The 18,676-nt window shown below is 58.5% G+C and overlaps 1 protein-coding gene across 3 annotated transcripts in view; it reads left to right on the plus strand.

The window, feature by feature from the left end:
• Nucleotides 1-554: 554 nt before the first annotated feature.
• Nucleotides 555-18,676, plus strand: part of MAPK8IP2 (mitogen-activated protein kinase 8 interacting protein 2) — an 82,973-nt gene continuing 64,851 nt past the window's right edge. For 2 of the 3 annotated variants that reach the window (XM_039520342.1, XM_039520343.1), the window contains exons 1-2: nucleotides 555-677; nucleotides 17,465-17,570. In XM_039520342.1, the coding sequence (XP_039376276.1) occupies nucleotides 613-677; nucleotides 17,465-17,570 (171 nt within the window). In that variant the 5' untranslated portion in view covers nucleotides 555-612. Of the gene's footprint in view, nucleotides 678-15,581; nucleotides 15,787-17,464; nucleotides 17,571-18,676 lie in introns of those variants that run through there. The other variant, XM_039520344.1, reaches the window with a different exon arrangement.

The following is an 18,676-nucleotide window of genomic DNA, read 5'->3' on the forward strand; positions in this document are numbered from 1 at the left end:
ACAGCGCCCTGCACCCCGTACAGCTCCCCGCCCCCAGCTGCCCCCATACAGCTCCCCGCCCCCATACAGCTCCCCGCCCCCAGCTGCCCCTGTACAGCTCCCCGCCCCCAGCTGCCCCCTGTACAGCTCCCGCCCCCATACAGCTCCCGCCCCAGCTGCCCCCTGCAGCTCCCCGCCCCCAGCTGCCCCCATACAGCTCCCGCCCCCAGCTGCCCCCGTACAGCTCCCCGCCCGCCTTCCAGCTCCCCGCCCCCCAGCTGCCCCCGTACAGCTCCCCGCCACCCAGCTGCCCCCGTACAGCTCCCCGCCCCCCAGCTGCCCCCATACAGCTCCCCGCCACCCAGCTGCCCCCATACAGCTCCCGCCCCCATACAGCTCCCGCCCCAGCTGCCCCTACAGCTCCCCGCCCCCATACAGCTCCCCGCCCCCATACAGCCCTGAGCTCCCCGTACATCTCCCCGCCCTGCCCCTCGATACAGCCCCGGCCGCTCTGCGCCCCCTCCCCGCTCCGCTCCCAGCTCCCCGCCCCGCGTGTGGCCCAGCCCAGCCCGGCTCGCCCCCGCCCCCGCCCCCGCCAGGCTCGCTCCGCAGTCGGGCTCGGCGCTGGAGAAGATGGCGGACCGGGCGGAGATGTTCTCCCTCGCCACCTTCCACGCGCTCTCCCCGCCGGGCTGCAGGTAAGAGGGGCCCGGACACCCCCCCCCCACACCCAGCCCAGCCCGGAGCTCGCCGGGCCCGCGCCCTGCCCGCCGGACAGCCCGGAGCCCCCAGCCGGGCCGGCACGGGGGGGCTGGGTCTGCCTGCCCCTGCCCCCGCCGGGTCTCTGCCTGCCCCGCCCCCGGCCTGGTGTCTGCCTGCCCCCGTGCCCCCGGCTCCTGCCTGCCCCCGCCGGGTCTCTGCCTGCCCCTGCCCCCGGCCTGGTGTCTGCCTGCCCCGTGCCCCCGGCTCCCTGCCTGCCCCCGGCCGGGTCTCTGCCTGGCCCCTGCCCCCCGGCTGGGTCCCTGGCTGCCCCCCGTGCCCCCGGGTCTCTGCCTGCCCCCCGCCGGGTCTCTGCCTGCCCCCCTGCCCCCCGGGTCCCTGCCTGCCCCCGGCCTGGTGTCTGCCTGCCCCCCTGCCTGCCCCCGCCGGGTCTCTGCCTGCCCCCGTGCCCCCCGGCTCTCTGCCTGCCCCCACCCCCAGGCCGGGTCTCTGCCTGCCCCCGTGCCCCCGGCTCCCTGCCTGCCCCCACCCCAGGCCGGGTCTCTGCCTGCCCCCTGCCCCCAGGTCCCTGCCTGCCCCCGGCCTGGTGTCTGCCTGCCCCTGTGCCCCGCCGGGTCTCTGCCTGCCCCTGCCCCCAGGCCGGGTCTCTGCCTGCCCCCCACCCCAGGCCGGGTCTCTGCCTGCCCCCACCCCAGGCCGGGTCTCTGCCTCCACCCTCCCGGGGGCATCGGCCACTGTCGGCAGATACTGGGCTAGATGGACCTTTGGTCTGACCCAGTACGGCCTTTCTTATGTTCCCTTCCTCCTCCCGTCCCCCCGGGCTGGGCCTTTCCCTGCTCCCCTCCCCCCTGGGCTTGAGTCCCCCCCCACCCCCGGGGCGCACTGGCCCAGGCAGCTGCTGCAATGCTCGGGCAGGGCCAGGCCTGACCCAGCTCCCCGGCAGCGCCACAGGGCTGGTGTCCCAGGCCTGCCCAAGGGGGACTGGGTGGAGGGCTTGGCACAGCTCTGCCCATGGACTGGGCTGGGCAGGGGGCTCCGAGAAGGCCCCTGCCCTGTGCAAGGTGCAGCTCCCCCAGGTCTGCCCTGCCCAGCCAGCTCCCCTTGGCCTGGGGGAAGTGTCCTTGGGGTCAGGCTTCCCAGGGACCCCCTGAGGAGAGGCCAGGTCAGAGCCTACCCCATGCCCAGCTAGTGGGGCCCTGCCTCCCAGAGCACGAGCCCTCGGGCTGCAGGGACCTGCCCCAAAGCCGGCCTGGGCCCCAGCTCTCGGCACTAAGCCCAGTAGCCCAGGGCCTTCACCTCATGGGCTTGATGGCTGGCTTCTTTGTCCCCAGTTCCCCTGCCCCATGGCAGGAGCTGGGTCCAGCCCCACAGGGGCCATCAGCTGGTGTGTGTATGAGGGAGCTGCCCCCAAAGGTAGTGAGCTTGTGGGGTGGGGGCTTCAGAGCCTCTAGGCCTCACTCTCTGTCCCCTTTTCTTTGGGCCCCCAGGGCCCATCCTGTTCCCCAGGACTGAGACCTCTTCTAGTGGCTGGTTCCCTGGGGGCACGGGGGGGAGAGCGGGAGTTGGTCCCCACTGATGTTACCAGAAAATGGTGGGTTTGGGGAGTGGATCCTAAAGAAGGGGGCAGGGCAGCATCCAAGGCACAGACCCCACTTCTGAGGGCCAAGCCGTAGGCCCACAGCTTAGTCCCGTGGTGTGATGGACGGCAGAGACGGGAGCCCCTGCCCTCAGCTGGCGTAGGGCTGATCCCACCCTCCTATCCTGGAAGCTCAGAAACTAGAGACCAAAAGCCCAGTTGCATCCCACCTTGTCCATCCTGTGGACAGGGCTGGGACCCACCCAAGTGCCCATTCCCAAGGGCTCTGAATGCCCCAGGGTTGTGACCCCCGGCCCTGTTGGGGAACGACGGGCCCTGGCTCTTATCCCTGGGTGCGATTCCTGGCCGGATCCACCCCCTGTTAGGGAGCGACGGGCCCAGCCCTTCCCCCCGGGGGCGATTCCCGGCCGGATCCACCCCCTGTCAGGGAGCGACGGGCCCAGCCCTTCCCCCCAGGGGTGATTCCCAGCCGGATCCATCCCCCTGTCAGGGAGCGACGGGCCCCGGCCCTTCCCCCCGGGGGCGATTCCCGGCCGGATCCACCCTGTGTCAGGGAGCAACGGGCCCCGGTTCTTCCCCCTGGGTGCGATTCCCGGCCGGATCCACCCCCTGTCAGGGAGCGACGGGCCCAGCCCTTCCCCCCAGGGGTGATTCCCAGCTGGATCCACCCCGTGTCAGGGAGCGACGGGCCCAGCCCTTCCCCCCGGGGGCAATTCCTGGCCGGATCCACCCCCTGTCAGGGAGCGATGGGCCCTGGTTCTTCCCCCCGGGGGCGATTCCTGGCCGGATCCACCCCGTGTCAGGGAGCAACGGCCCCGGCCCTTCCCCCCGGGGGCGATTCCTGGCCGGATACACCCCGTGTCAGGGAGCAATGGGCCCTCGCTCTTCCCCCAGGGATGATTCCTGCCTGGATCCGTCCCCCATCAGGGAGCAGCGGGCTCGGCCCTTCCCCGGCGCGATTCCCCACTTCCATCAGATACTCTGCCAGGAAGTCATCCTGCTGCTCAGCCTGTCCTTGCCCTAGTTACACCCCTCGTGTCATGCTCTGTGTCCTTGGGATTTACGCCCTCCAGAGATTTGCAGCCTTCATCCCCTCCCCCGCCCCCGTTGAGCCCAACTCGACAGATTGAGCCGGTTTAATCTTTCTCGGGAAGTCGATCCCTTGCTCTCCTCTGATCTGGCTCCAGTTTGTTTGTTGTTACTCCTGGCGTTTCCCAGGGGCCCACAGCTCCCGTTGCAGAGATCAACACTGGCCCAGACTCCTCGGGCTGGAGCCGCACTCTGCTCCCACGTGGGTGGGTGCGTTACCCAGCCAGGGAACCGATCCTGGCACCAGCAGGCCGGGGAGCTTCCAAGCCTCCTGCGAGGGAGCTGCTGGGCTTGCGTCTGCTCCCTCGCCCTCCAGGGTGAAGCAGGAAGCTGAGGAAAGGGGGGAATATGGGCAGAGGAGATCAGGGTAAGGCCCACTACAGTCCCTCGAGCAGGGAGGTTCCCAGGATTGTCCCTGACCTTCCAGAGCTGGCTGGCACGTGGCAGGGTGGCCCTGTGCCCACTGGCAGGGCTGGCTTTAGGCGATTCCCCCGAATTGGGCCCCACGCCCTAAAGAAGAGCACCTAACTTAGGCGCCTTTTTAATTTTTACTCACCTCACCCGGTGGCCGTCCAGGTCTTCAGCGGCGGGTCCTTCACTTGCTCCGGGTCTTCGGTGGCATTTCGGCGGCGGGTCCTTCAGTGCCACGGAAGACCCGGAGCGAGTGAAGGACCCGCCGCCAAAGTGCCGCCGAAGACCCAGACCGCCGCCAGGTATTTGAATCGGGCCCTGCACTTAAGCCGGCCCTGCGAATCAGGACGCCTGGTTCCCATCCCAGCCCTGCCATTTCCTTGTGACCTTGCGGGAGTCTCTTCCCCTCTCTGTGAAATGAGACTGAGCCAGGGACTGTGGGGCCTGCTTTGTGTTACTCTGCTGGGGCTGGGCTCAGGCTTCGGCACAAGCCCCTCGAGAACTCGGAGTGGGGCAGAGCTGTGAAGTTCTGAACAGCTCCACGCGGGACGTATGCGTTCAGAGGGCTGTCGGACTGCGACGTGGCCAGGGCTTTTCCTTGGTTACTAACCTAGGTTAAGGTCTCAGCTGCCCCCAGGTGGGAAGTGGGTGGCAGGCAGGTCCCTTGACGTACCAGGAGGTGTTGACCAGACATGGAGCCTTCAGCAGGGTTTGTCCTTCTGGGTGCTCCACTTCAGGGGCTCATGCACCTCTCCAGCCCTCACTGGGAGATTTCTAGCTAGCAGTGTCCGTTTGGCCCATGCATGCGCCCAGTGCCTTCCTCTGGCAGACACCAAGGCTGTGGAGGGGTGTGCAGGCGAACCACCCTCGGTTCCTTCTCCACCGCCTTGGCCCGAGACGGAGCAGCAGTGGGTCCTCATAGAGCGTACTCGGCCTTCTCTCCTTCTTCGGTTAGTTAGTGGTTGCAGGTGACTGTTTAGTGATTAGTAATAGTTAGCTAAGGTGAGAGTACGGCTTCTTCCCTCTCCTTTCCCCCGGGACACCTGTCCCCTTCTGATGGGGGTGCCCGGTTCGCCAGGCTTCTAACGCTGCCTCTCTTGCTGGGGTGTGACAGTCCATTGCCGAGGGGCGTCCCCCGTCTCCCAGAAGTGCTACTTCTCCTTGGCTCTTTAGCCTGGGGCTCGGAAGGACGGGGAGATGAAGCTCAGACTTTTGGCCATTGGATATTCCCTGCAGCCACCCTCTGGGCCAGGTCCCCGCCCACCACCTGTACATCTGTCCTCGGCCAGACCCAGCACCCCATCAGCCTCGGGGTGCGCTTCTCCTTCAAAAGGGAAGCCAAAAAGAGGAGCGTGAACTCTAACTCTGAGGAGCAACTCAGAGCTGTTGCCAAGGGTATGGCTGAGGCCAAGGACTCTCCTTCCGGCACCAGCAGCCCCCCAAGCCCTGGAGCTCCAAGGAGGGGGCACCTGCACCAGTAAGGAGAGAAAGCACCAGGTCCCATCGAGCTCACTCCCCTCAGCAGCTGGTGCCACTGTGTGCCTTGTCCCAGCCATCAGCACCGACCCACGCAGCTCAGCCAGGGGGACATGGGCGCCTGACATCTACAGCGCCTGCAGTACACCCATCGTCACCGGTCTCGTTGGCTCCAGCAGGTGAGGCAGGCTCCCATTTCTGTCACCGGATGTGGAAGTTATGGCTCCACCACCTTCCATGGCCGATGACTTCAGATGGTTTCAGGCCCTTACTAGAAGGGTAGCTATCGCCCTACAGATCCCTCAGCGGAGGTCAAAGATCTGCAGATATTTTCCAGTTGGCACCACCCTCCAGTGTGGCACTATCTGGTAACGAGGCTCCCCTGGATCTGGCTCAGACAGCAGGGCAGACACCGGCCACTATTGCACTGACGTGTCAAAGGGCGGCTATGAAGCACTCCTTGCCCCTGAAGGATTCCACTTGTTATTTTCCAACACCTCCTCCCCCAGCCCCCCAGTGGTGGATGTGGTGAATGAGTGGAACAAGCAGCACTGTTTGAGAACTTCCCCCATGACCAGAACCAAAGCGACTGGATCTCTTTGGAGGAAAGTCTTGCTTGTCTGCAGCCCTGCAGTTCCGGATCATGGGCTGTCAGACTGTCCGTGGCCAAATACAACTTTACTAATTACCACAGGCTCACGGCCTTTATTGAACAACTGCCACGAGACTGCCAGGAGCAACTCCAGTCTGTAGTTGTGGAGGGCCAACAGTTGGCCAGAACGCCTCTCCAGGAGCCCCTAGATGCTGCGGACACTGCTGCCAGATCCATCTTGCCAGTTGTGTGCAGGACACCGTGGTTCCAATTTCCAGGGTCGGAGAGATGTTCAGAGCACTGTGGAGCACCTCCCCTTTGAAGGTCAAGCGCTTTCTTGGAGACCACAAATGACTCCCTGCACATGCTGAAGGACTCCAGGGCTGCCCTACATCCCTGGGGCATATACGCACCTATCAGCAGGAAACTGCCCAGAGGTCATGGCCTGCTCAGTGCATGGGGTACCACTGGCCCATGGAACCCCCCAGAAAGAGAGAGAGATCTCTGAGGAAGAGGGCCGCCCGGCTGCCCTCCATGACCACCCAAGTGTCCTCTAAACATCAGTCGCTCCCTTCCCCTCACAGGGCCAGAGGGTTCTACTAAAAATATTTCTAGCGCCAAAGATGGACGGAGGTTGGGGCTGATCGTGGCTCTAAGACAACTGAACAAGTTCATGACACCTCAGAAGTTCAGCATGGTGACTCTCTGGCAACTATAAATTCCTTCACTAGAGGAAGGGGATTGGGTTGGGCCTACTTCAGGATAACTATACACCTATCGCACAGGAAATACCTATAATTCACCATAGGCCAAGATCATTTTTAAAACCGAGTGCTCCCCTTCGGCCTATCCTCGGCCCCAAGAGGGTTTTCGAAGATCCTAGCAGTAGTGGCAGCTTACCTTCGGCAGGAGGCGAGTCTTGTCTTCCCATACTCCGACAACCAGTTGCTCAAAGGCTGCTCTTTCACAGCAGTGTTATTGTCTAAGAACATAAGAACGGCCATGCTGGGTCAGACCAAAGGTCCATCCAGCCCAGTGTCCTGTCTGCCGAGAGGTACCCCAGAGGGAGTGAACCTAACAGGCAATGATCAAGTGATCTCTCTCCTGCCATCCATCTCCATCCTCTGACAAATAGGCTAGGGACACCATTCCTTACCCATCCTGGCAAATAGCCATTAATGGACTTCACCTCCATGAGTTTATCCAGTTCTCTTTTAAATGCTGTTACAGTCCAGCCTTCACAACCTCCTCAGGCAAGGAGTTCCACAGGTTGACTGTGCGCTGTGTGAAGAACTTCCTTTTATTTGTTTTAAACCTGCTGCCCATTAATTTCATTTGGTGGCCCCTAGTTCTTATACTATGGGAACAAGTAAATAACTTTTCCTTATTCACTTTCTCCACATCACTCATGATTTTATAGACCTATATCATATCCCCCCTTAATCTCCTCTTTTCAAAGCTGAAGAGTCCTAGCCTCTTTAATCTCTCCTCACATGGGACCCTCTCCAAACCCCTAATCATTTTAGTTGCCCTTCTTTGAACCTTTTCTAGTGCCAGTATATCTTTTTTGAGGTGAGGAGACCACATCTGTACTCAGTATTCAAGATGTGGGCGTACCATGGATTTATATAAGGGCAATAAGATATTCTCCGTCTTATTCTCTATCCCTTTTTTTAATGATTCCTAACATCCTGTTTGCTTTTTTGACTGCCTCTGCACACTGCGTGGACATCTTCAGAGAACTATCCATGATGACTCCAAGATCTCTTTCCTGATTAGTTGTAGCTAAATTAGCCCCCATCGTATTGTATGTATAGTTGGGGTTATTTTTTCCAGTGTGCATTACTTTACATTCATCCACATTAAATTTCATTTGCCATTTTGTTGCCCAGTCACTTAGTTTTGTCAGATCTATTTGAAGTTCGTCACAATGTACTTTGGTCTGAACTATCTTGAGCAGTTTAATATCATCTGCAAACTTTGCCATTTCACTGATTACCCCATTCTCCAGATCATTTATGAATAAGTTGAATAGGATTGGTCCGAGGACTGACCCTTGGGGAACACCACTAGTTACCCCTCTCCATTCCGAGAATTTACCATTAATTCCTACCCTTTGTTCCCTGTCTTTTAGCCAATTCTCAGTCCTTGTCTACATGCACAAGGCCCTTTCTCTCTTCCAAGAGTTGGACCTACAGTTGAATGCAAACAAATACCAGCAGAAGTGGAAGAGATTCGTCCATTGGTACGAGCAACAAAGAATCCTGTGGCACCTTATAGACTAACAGACGTTTTGCAGCATGAGCTTTCGTGGGTGAAAGGCTTTCGTGCCTTGCATCCGAAGAAGTGGGTATTCACCCACGAAAGCTCATGCTGCAAAACGTCTGTTAGTCTATAAGGTGCCACAGGATTCTTTGTTGCTTTTACAGATCCAGACTAACACGGCTACCCCTCTGATACTCGTCCATTGGTACGGTTGTCACTACCTCCAGCTGGAATCAGCTCCCCTTTCCCTCATCCTAGATTACCTGCTGGATCCAGGTTATCCATCAGTTTGGTCAGGATACACCTGGCTGCCATCTCAGCCTTTCATCCCTTTGTGGGATTCTCCATTTTGGCTCACCTGGTATCATGCGGATTTATTAAGGGTTTGGGTAACCACTTCCCCCACATTAGACACCCATCCTATCTTGGGACCTCAACCTGGTTCTCAACCACCTCACGAGACCTCCATTTGAACCAATGGCGACCTGCTCCCTACTTCATTTATCTATGAAGATGGCCTTCTTAGTTCCCATCATGTTGACTCGTGGGATCATGGAGACTGGAGTCTTGATGGCAGATGCCCCTTTTCCATGTTTTTTTAATGAAAAGGTCTCTCTACATCTGCATCCTAGGTTCCTCCCAAAGTTTGTCAGATTTTCATCTTCATCCATCCATCCATCTACCAGTACTTTTCCCAAAACCTCACAGTTCCCAGCAGGAATCCTGGTTCCATATCCTAGACGTTAGAAGGGCCTCGGCCCTCTACCTGGATAGGACTAAGTCATTTAGGAGATCACCTGGACTCTTCATCTCCTTCACAGACAGGTATAAGGGGGTTCCTATTTCTGTTCGCAGGCTTTAGAAATGGATAGTGGGTTGTATCTGCATCTGCTCCAACTCTGCTGGTGAGAGAACATTCGGCCAGAGCACAGGCAATGTCCACTGCATTTTTGAAGGATGTCCCAGTATCTGAGGTATATAGAGCTGCCACTTGGAGCTCAGTCCACACGTTTTCGAAGTGTTACACCCTGCTCCACGCCCTCGGCTCTGCAGTACTGTCTTCAGTTCTGGCCCCTGTTCCAACGCTCCCTCCTCCCTCCGGGGGTACTGCCCGGGAGGCGCCTGGAGTGGAGCCCCCAGCGGGAGCCTACTCAAAGGAGAAGGAAGCGTTACTCACCCTGTGCGTCGAGATGTGTCCCCCTGTGGGTGCTCCGTGACCCACCCTCCTTCCTCTCTGCTTCCGTTGTTCTCTAAGGAACCGAGAGTGGGGTTGCCACGAGGAGGCACTGGGCACGTGTGGGGGCCGAATGGACACTACTAGCTCAAAATCTCCGCCCGAGGGCTCGAGAGGCGCAGGCACTGGAGTGGCACACCCGTGGGGCCCGGCATCCCAAATAACTACAGTTACTGCACCGGGGAGAAACATTCCCTCTCCCCTTGCAGAAAGGGCAGCTTGTGCTCCGCACACTCGCATCACAGCCATGATTCAGCGAGGCCGGGGCTGGCCTGCTCAGCCAATAGCTGGGCTCAGCAGCTCCTCGTGCACCGTGACTGACCTCTGAGCTGGGGCCTTGGCACTTGGAGAGCCGTCCTGGCAGTCGCTGAGCCCTGGGTGGCGTGCCCACGACATGCACTGGTCAGACAGACATGGGGGGCGGGCCGGCACCCACCGGTATCTTTCTCCTTGTGTCTGTGGGTCTGGTGGAAGCAGTGAGTCATGCAGATGGGTTGGGATGGGGGGTGCCTGGGGGCAGTATAAGGACAGTATGATGGAAGTGGGAGGAAGTGAAGGGGATGCTAGGCTGGTGGGATGGAGGGGGCAGAACATGTCTTTTCCTGGTTCTGCTCCAGACTGGGCAGCTCTCACTGCTGTTCATCACCTGATTCCCCCAGCCCCAGGGTCCCTGCATGGCAGGACAGCTGGGGAATAGAGTCATAGACCTGGGTAGGGGCTGTGACAGCCCCTGTGGTGGGAGGAGCACCAGCTCCTCTCTTCCCCCCAGCGTCTCCCTCCACCATGGTACCCGTTGGTTACTGGGGTTCGGGGTGGCTTGCTCTGAGGGCCTTGCCTGCATCTCCCCGACTGGTTCTTTCCTCCTCCCATTCTGAACCTGTCCCAGATCATCTTGTGTTCGCCCGTCAGTTCCCCAATTGCACGTCTCCCTCCCGCCATGGTGCCTGGGCCAGCATGGGTGTCTGGGGCAGTGTAGACAGGCCCTAACAGCCGAGCAGAGCCCTGTCTCCAGGATGGCTCCCCAAGGGCTGACTGCCCGGCACAGATGGGAGGAGCAGCGCTTAGCATTAGGGGAAACTAACATGGGGACCAGGCCCCCACGCTCCTCTCTTTCTCCATCCTTGCTGGCCAGGGACTCTGCCAGCAGAGCAGAGGGAGGGGTTAGATTTCCAGGGGGTTGGCTATTGTCCTGCCTGTGCTCAGCGTTTTCCAGGCAAATGGAGACTGGTCCCTGCCCCAAGGCACCACTGTTCGACTCAGTGCTCTGAGGAGGGAGAGAGATCAGGTCCCAGAAGCAGCCCTGCCCTCTGCCCACCTCCGCTGCAGGAGCCTGTCCCCTCCGTGCTCCAGCTGAGGGGAAAAACTAAAGGTTGGAGCCAAGTGCAGAGCCATAGGGCAGAGAAAAACAACCCCACATTTGTTCTTTTGTAAAATCTCCTGGTTTTATGCCAGTTCTGTGATTGCGGGGGCCTGACTTGGGGATGTTTGGGGCTGGCCATGCTGCTGTCAGAAACGGCCAGCAAAGGCAAGTGGGTGCAGAGGCTCCAACCCGCCGTGACCTGTGAAGTTCCATCCTGGGCAAGTCGTACGCACCCCAGCAGGGCCGTGAGGGCTCTGCCTGCAGCTCCTTGGAAAAGGGGATCATGGCAAACAGCCAAACTTGTCACAGAAGGGAAAAGTCAGAAACACGTTGATTCAGAAATGTTGTAAAGTTTTTGTTAGGGTTGGCAGTGAGCTCTGCCTGCCTGGGCTGCTCCAGGGCCTCCCGGGAGTCCTCCTTCTGTGCCGCCGTTCTCTGGGCTGGGCCGTTCCTTGGTTGGATTACATCTCCCAGAATGCCTTGTGATCCGCCCCAGGGAAAGACCACAGTGCGTCAAGGCAGATGTAGTGTGGCCAGGGAGCAAGAGCAGCCGGGGTGGGGGCGGGGAATGGGAGCAGGAGGCTCTTGGAACTACAGCTCCCATGAGGCACTGCGGCAGCCCATGCTGAGGCAGGGATTAATATTGACCCAAAACATTTTGTGCCAACTTTCCTGAGAGAAAATGGTGCTGGAAGTGACCTTTTCTTGAAGACAGTTTCAGTGAAATCCTGTTGTCTGGCAGGGAAATGTTAGTTCTACGTGTTCTGACCAGCTCTGCCTCACTTTTGTTTTTTCTTTTTAACACTTTGGTAACACTTGTCTGGCGCATCGCACCATGAGCATCGTACTGAACTGAGAGAGCGGGGAAAAGAGCAGGAACTGCAGAATAACCCCCCCTGCAAGACTGTTGCAGTTACAGAAGTGACCCTCCCCCCAGGGGTGTGTGCAGAGGAAATGCAGGGTGCTCAGGTGCTGTACTTGTGAGGGCCAGAGAAGTACCTGCGAGTGACCAGAATTGCAGGGAATTCCGGTCAGGTTAGAGTTAAAATAACCCCAACGCCTAGGAAGTGCAGAAGTGCAGTTCAGGTCACTCCAGCACAGCTCCCGTCTTCGCCCAGGCCTGCCGAGTAGCACAGGTTCTCTGGGGTTTTTCCGAAGGGCTGTGACATTTGTAGGAGTCTCTGCACTGCTGTGCTCCCGGAGGAAGGGGTTCCACGCACATGTTCTGTGCTGGCTGTAATGCCAGGCCTGGCCCAGGAGCTCTATGCGTTAGCAGGCTGTTAAATGACTGTCACCCAGTGAGTGGCCTGGAACGGCTCGGGGTCCTGGCTCTGCCCCGTGATCTAGCTCTCCACTGCCTCCCTTTCTTTGGGCCACGGCTTGCCACAGTAACCACAGGGCTAGGTGTAGGGGAACCGGTCTGTGGCCATCCTTGCCAGTGCTGGGGTTAGTCCGAATTTAACCTTTCCTTCTGTCCCTTCCTTTCTGGCTGGTTTGGGGTAACTGCAGCCTTCTCGGGAGCTCTCTGACCTCTCGGGGAACATCTGCACTGCCAAAAAGACCTGCCGGCAGCGAGGCTCAGAGCCCGTGGATAAGCCAGCAGTGTCGCCGTTCCCACCCAGGCACTGAACCCGGCGAGGGGAGAGGGTCTGAGAGCCCAGGCTCCAGCCTGAGCCGGAACAGCTACACTGCTAGTTCGAGCCCCCAGGTGCAAGCCCCAGTCCGCTGACCCGGGGTCTGAGACTTGCTGCCGTGGGCTGTTCTTGTCGTGTAGACGTGCCCTCAGTTACTGAAACTGTTCCCTTCACTCCAGTTTAACAAGACTCTTCTCTTGGGAACCTTCAGATGGCCTGGCCTGGCCCAGCCCTTCGTGGCCATTGGTATCCCACTTAATTCTGAACCACTTAAAGGAGGGGAAAGTGATCAGCATGGATTCACCAAGGGCAAGTCATGCCTGACTAACCTAATTGCCTTCTATGATGAGATAACCGGCTCTGTGGATGAGGGGAAAGCAGTGGATGTGCTATTTCTGGACTTTAGCAAAGCTTTTGATACAGTCTCCCACAGTATTCTTGCCAGCAAGTTAAAGAAGTCTGGGCTGGATGAATGGATGGTAAGGTGGATAGAAAACTGGCTAGATGGTCGGGCTCAACGGGTAGTGGTCAATGGCTCCATGTCTAGTTGGCAGCCGGTATCAAGTGGAGTGCCCCAAGGGTCGGTGCTGGGGCCGGTTTTGTTCAATATCTTCATTAATGATCTGGAGGATGGTGTGGACTGCACCCTTAGCAAGTTTGCAGATGACACTAAACTGGGAGGAGTGGTTGATACGCTGGAGGGTAGGGATAGAATACAGAGGGACCTAGACAAATTAGAGGATTGGGCCAAAAGAAATATGATGAGATTCAACAAGGACAAGTGCAGAGTCCTGCACTTAGGACGGAAGAATCCCATGCACTGCTACAGACTAGGGACCGAATGGCTGGGCAGCAGTTCTGCAGAAAGGGACCTAGGGGTTACGGTGGACGAAAAGCTGAATATGAGTCAACAGTGTGCCCTTGTTGCCAAGAAGGCTAATGGCATTTTGGGTTGTATAAGTAGGGGCATTTCCAGCAGATCGAGGGATGTGATCATTCCCCTCTATTCAGCACTGGTGAGGCCTCAGCTGTAGTACTGTGTCCAGTTTTGGGCCCCACACGACAAGAAGGATGTGGATAAATTGGAGAGAGTCCAGCGGAGGGCAACAAAATGATTAGCCTCTGAAAAATGATTAGGGGGCTGGAGCACATGACTTATGAGGAGAGGCTGAGGGAACTGGGATTGTTTAGTCTGCAGAAGAGAAGAATGAGGGGGGATTTGATAGCTGCTTTCAACTACCTGAAAGGGGGTTCCAAAGAGGATGGATCTAGACTGTTCTCAGTGGTACCCGATGACAGAACAAGGAGTAATGGTCTCAAGTTGCAGAGGGGGAGGTTTAGGTAGGAAAAACTTTTCACTAGTAGGGTGGTGAAGCACTGGAATGGGTTACCTAGGGAGGTGGTGGAATCTCCTTCCTTAGAGGTTTTTAAGGTCAGGCTTGACAAAGCCCTGGCTGGGATGATTTAGTTGGGTTTGGTCCTGCTTTGAGCAGGGGGTTGGACTAGATACCTCCTGAGGTCCCTTCCAACCCTGAGATTCTATGATTCTATGATCCCCTGGGCTTGTGGGAGAATGAGGCCTAACGGCTACGTGGGCTTCAGGACACACCAGTGGACCCTCTGTGACCACACATTCCCCGGAGTGCCAAGGTTCATGGTTCAGCCGGGAGTCTAGCGCTGCTTGGGGTGTTTTCTGGCAGCTCCAGCTCCTAGAGTCCTGGGATCCCATGAGAATCTCGGCTTCCGTTAGAAAGAACAGTACGTTTCCAGCCCTCGTGGCCGAGGCGAGAAGTCTGAACACGTGACCTGAGTGACCCCCAAGGGGCAGAAGGCAAATGAAAAATCACCCAGTGGGTTGTTTTGAAACAATCTCCTGATTCCTGGGCCCGTCTGGTGATGTTCCGTGTGTGGGGTTGGCGACGCAGCATCCCTGCAGTGCCTAGCGCAGCTGCAGAGGGAACAGGCGCAGGGTTCATGAGTGGCTGGGACTCCTCTCGGCAGCACGGAACCTCCTCCCATTGGGACCGGTGAGGCAAGGCAGAGTGCAGCCCCATGCCTCTGTCCGGCAGCACCAGGAGCCGCCAGCTCCTGAGGGTCCTGGGCACCTCGCGCTTGTCTTCACTCCCCTACTGACTATGGTGGCATGGATTGGGCGGGTGGCAGACCCAGCCCGGGAGGGTCAGGACAGTGGTTTGTCTCCAGCTAGACCAGGGAGAAGGGCTCACCCCTCTGATGTCTGGCTCATGCTGCATCGCAGGGTCTCTGACCCCAGGCCTCTCATTCCCCAGAGACCCTGCCAGTGAGAGGGTCCAGCCCTGCTGAGTTTGCGTCTCACCCCTTTTAGTGCAAACTCAGCCATTCCCCAGAGCCCTTTGCTGAGCCCCTTAGTGGCAGGAAAAGAGGCAGGGGGGAGGGGGGAAGGGGAGACTCCTCAAACTTTGTTCTTGGTTGAGCTGAGTGAATAGTTCCCAGCAGATAACAGAGCTGGCCTCCCCGCTGCTTGGGAATATCCAAGGGGGGGAGGGAGAGCTCAGTGGTTTGAGCATTGGGCTGCTCAACCCAGGGTTGTGAGTTCAATCCGTGAGGGGGCCACTTGGGGATCTGGGGCAAAATCAGTACTTGGTCCTGCTAGTGAAGGCAGGAGGCTGGACTTGATGACCTCTTGGGGTCTCTTCCAGCTCTATGAGATCAGTATCTCTCCCTATATTATATTATCCATGTACCACTTGGCAGGCTGGAAAGCTGCTCTGTGCCTCCAAAGCACATGGGAGGGGGGGCATGCAGCAGGGCCTGCTCCCTGGGATCACGTATTGTGCAAATCCTCCCAGGGAGGGTCACACAAAGGGACGGGAGGGGGGCATGCAGCTGGAACGGGGCCCAGGGAGGCACTGGAAGGGAGAGGGCAGGAGGGAGTTTCTAGAGTAGGTCATGGCTGGACCCCAGAGAGGGTGGCCTGGCCATCAGGGAGGCAGCTGCCAGCGAGAGGAGCAAGCCCAGGGTCGCACATGGCCAGTGCACTGGTGGAGGCAGGACAGGAGAGCTGGCTGAAAGCTTCCAGGAGCAGGTCACAGCCGCCACCCATTTATTCCCCACTCCACACACTTGGCCAGTTTTGTTTGGCACACGGGGAGAATTGGGGGTCAGGGCTGGCTGCTGAGCTGGGCTCATGCTCCTGTTTCTGTGCCGGGCCTGGCTGGGTGCACAGGCAAGTGCAGTGTGAGTTCAAAGTTGAGTTTCCATGACAACTCACAGTGGGAATTTGCTTTTCACAGACATTCCAAACTGGATGGCTCCATTCTGCCTCCCTACATCCCCCCTGCAGCCTCAGTCAGATACAAGAGTCTTTTGCTCTTCCTAGTCTAAATGCCTGTGCACTGTTGCTGTTCAGCAGCTTCCATGTTGCTCCCCAGAGGTGGCTGCATGGCAGTGGTGGGTGAAGTGCAGTTTGTGGATACAATGGCTTCTCTGATGAGAAGCAACAACCTGACTCAGTTCCGCTGCGGTGGCCTTCACACCCCCCTCCATGGGCACAAAGCCCGATTAGCCAGCCCCAGGTGCAGTCACTCGCTTTGGAGTGAGACAGAATCTGGGCTGCTCATTCTAGGCCGGCCTATCGGCCGTGTCCCGCTGCCGCCCTTCAGTTGCTGCAGTTCACGGTGACATGGTTATTTATTATTGGAACACGGGGGAGCCCCAGCCCTGGACCAGACCCCCCGCCCCCGTGCCTGGCGCTGGGCAGACAGAACAAAGGACCGCCCCTGCCCAGGGAGCTGGCAGTTGAAGTGTCAGACGGGAGCCAGGCTGTCAGGGAAGCACGAGGAAGTGGAGAGGACTGGTCAGCGTCGCAGGCTGGGCTCTGGAGCGTTTTGTAGGCAGCAGGGCAAAGGAGGGATTTGAAGGTGCCCCAGGAGGTTGGGCGGCTGTTTGCAGGGAGCTCCCCTGCTCTCAGAGACGGGCGCTCCAGGGAAAAGCCCCACTCCTGGGATGTGAAAAGCTGCTGGTCTGACTCCCGCAGAGCTCCCCCCTCAGCCAAGTGCACTCGCTGCAGGCGTTACTAACCCAAGCCCGACGGGGCCCAGAGTGCAGGGGGGAGAAATGTGAAAAGGAAACTCTTTTCTAGTGATGACAGAGCAAAATCCCTGTGGCAGCTCTGAGCCCCCAGGAACTTCCCCCAGTGCCCCGTCAGCTCCCCAAGCAAAAACCCTGAGCTGGAGCCAGAGCAGCCGGAGGACCCGCCCTGAAGGGAGGGGGTCCCTCTGCCTTGGCTCTGGCTGAGAAAGCTAGAAGGGGTTAAAAATAAGACTTCAAATGGAACCCCACCGGGGATGCCAGCGTGCGTCTCTGACCCCTTCCCTCTGCCCCACCCATGGGCGTGTCCCACGCTGCAGCCAGGGGCCTTCCTCTTACCCGTCCCGCTGGTGTGGGTGTGCTGGCAGCAGGGGCGGCTCTAGGCACCAGCAAACCAAGCTGTTGCCTGGCCGCAGGCATGACTCTGCCTGGGGCAGCCTATTTTCTAGAGCCGCCCCTGGCTGGCAGCACCCAGAGACCCTGGCAGGGTCGGGCCCCATTGTGCTGGGTGCTGGGCAGGGGCAGAAGGAGCCAGTCCTGCCCAGGAGAGCTCGGCCCTAGGAGACCCCGCGGTGGGAGCGCCAGGGGGCAGCGAGAGGAAGACGAGGGCTCACACATTTGTTCGGGTGCAGGCTGGAGGGTTGAACGGGGCCGTGGCTGGGAGACGTGACCCTGACCAGGCCCGGCCCTGCCATACGCTCTCAGGCTGGCTCCCGTGGGGATCCCAGCTGAGCTGGCATGTGTGAGGCTGTTGGATGGTGGCTCTGTGAACCGATGGGCGGGAGAGGGGGACTCCATGTGCAAGGGGCAGCGTGTGCGAACAGGCTTGTGCCTGCGGTTTGGGGTGGGGTGGCCTCAGTGTCTTCTCTCCTCTCCAGCTCCTCCTTCCACCCCAAAGGGGTTGGGACTTTACCCCCTGAGGCCTGACAGCCCCCTGCCTGCCCTTCCCCAGCCCAGAGCCTACACAGGGCGGAGTAGGGGATGGCTGTGTGGGGGTGGCCCAGGAGACCTGATCTCTGCTTGCTCTTCCTTTGCCCAGGCCCCCGCAGGACATCAGCCTGGAGGAGTTTGACGACGAGGACCTCTCGGAAATCACAGATGACTGTGGCATTGGCCTGAACTATGACTCGGACCATTATGAGAAGGTGAGAGGGGGAAGGCGGGGCTGAGACAGGCAGAGACCCTGGTGCCCGCACGTGCCAACAGGGTGATGTGCTGCCACCCAGAAATGGGAGGCCAGTGCAGGGTGAGCACAACTGAGCTCCTGCTCCCAACCAGCGATGCCCCCCCACTCCCCCAGGTAAATCCCAATGGGGAAAGTTCAGGTGGCAGAAGTGAAATGCCTTGTTACCCCAGACCTCTGCCCTGAGCCCTGCTCCGGGCTCCCCAAGCATGTGTGTGCCGGCACGTGCACACACGCACACGCGCACACAGATGAACGTGCACACGCTTCGGCTGATGCCCCTCAATCCCAGCCAGCAGCACCCCAGCCTCTTTCCATCCTGGGTTGGAGCCAGATTGCTGGTTTTTCAGAGACGTGCTGTCGGAGTGATTGTGGGGCAGGTCCCGGATACAGGTCACAATGGTCCCTGCTGACCTTGACATCTATGGCTCTGCTGATGCCCCTCAATCCCAGCCTGCAGCACTTCCCACTCCTCCAGGTCTGCCAGCCCCTCACCCCAGCAACGTCTGACAGAGGGTGTAACGATGCGGCCTCTGGCGGGACACAACTGAGAGTATCAATTCAGGACAAATTGCTTAGAGCAGCGAAGTTACATTCCCTAAGGCAAACCAAACCAGCCAAACAGAGAGGACTTTGGTCTCACCCCACTGGCTGACCACAAGTCACACAAGCAATTCCCTTAGACATTCCAGATTCCCAGTATCACCACCAGTGCCACTCGTTATGGGGTTGAATGGTTATGAAAACCAACACCCCAATAAAAGAAAAAAGGTTCTCCTGATTCCAAAGGACCAAGCCCCAGACCCAGGTCAATATACACATCAGATCTTACCCACAAATCACGCTGTTGCCAATCCTTTAGAATCTAAAATCTAAAGGTTTATTCATAGAAAGAAAGAAATATAAATGAGAGCTAAAATTGGTTAAATGGAATCAATTCCATACAGTAATGGCAAAGTTCTTAGTTCAGGCTTGTAGCAGTGATGGAATAAACTGCAGGTTCAAATCAAGTCTCTGGAACATCCACAGCTTGGATGGGTCATTCAGTCCTTTGTTCAGAGCTTCAGT

The sequence above is a fragment of the Mauremys reevesii genome, linkage group 1 (genome assembly GCF_016161935.1).
Source record: "Mauremys reevesii isolate NIE-2019 linkage group 1, ASM1616193v1, whole genome shotgun sequence".
Lineage (NCBI taxonomy): Eukaryota > Metazoa > Chordata > Testudines > Geoemydidae > Mauremys > Mauremys reevesii.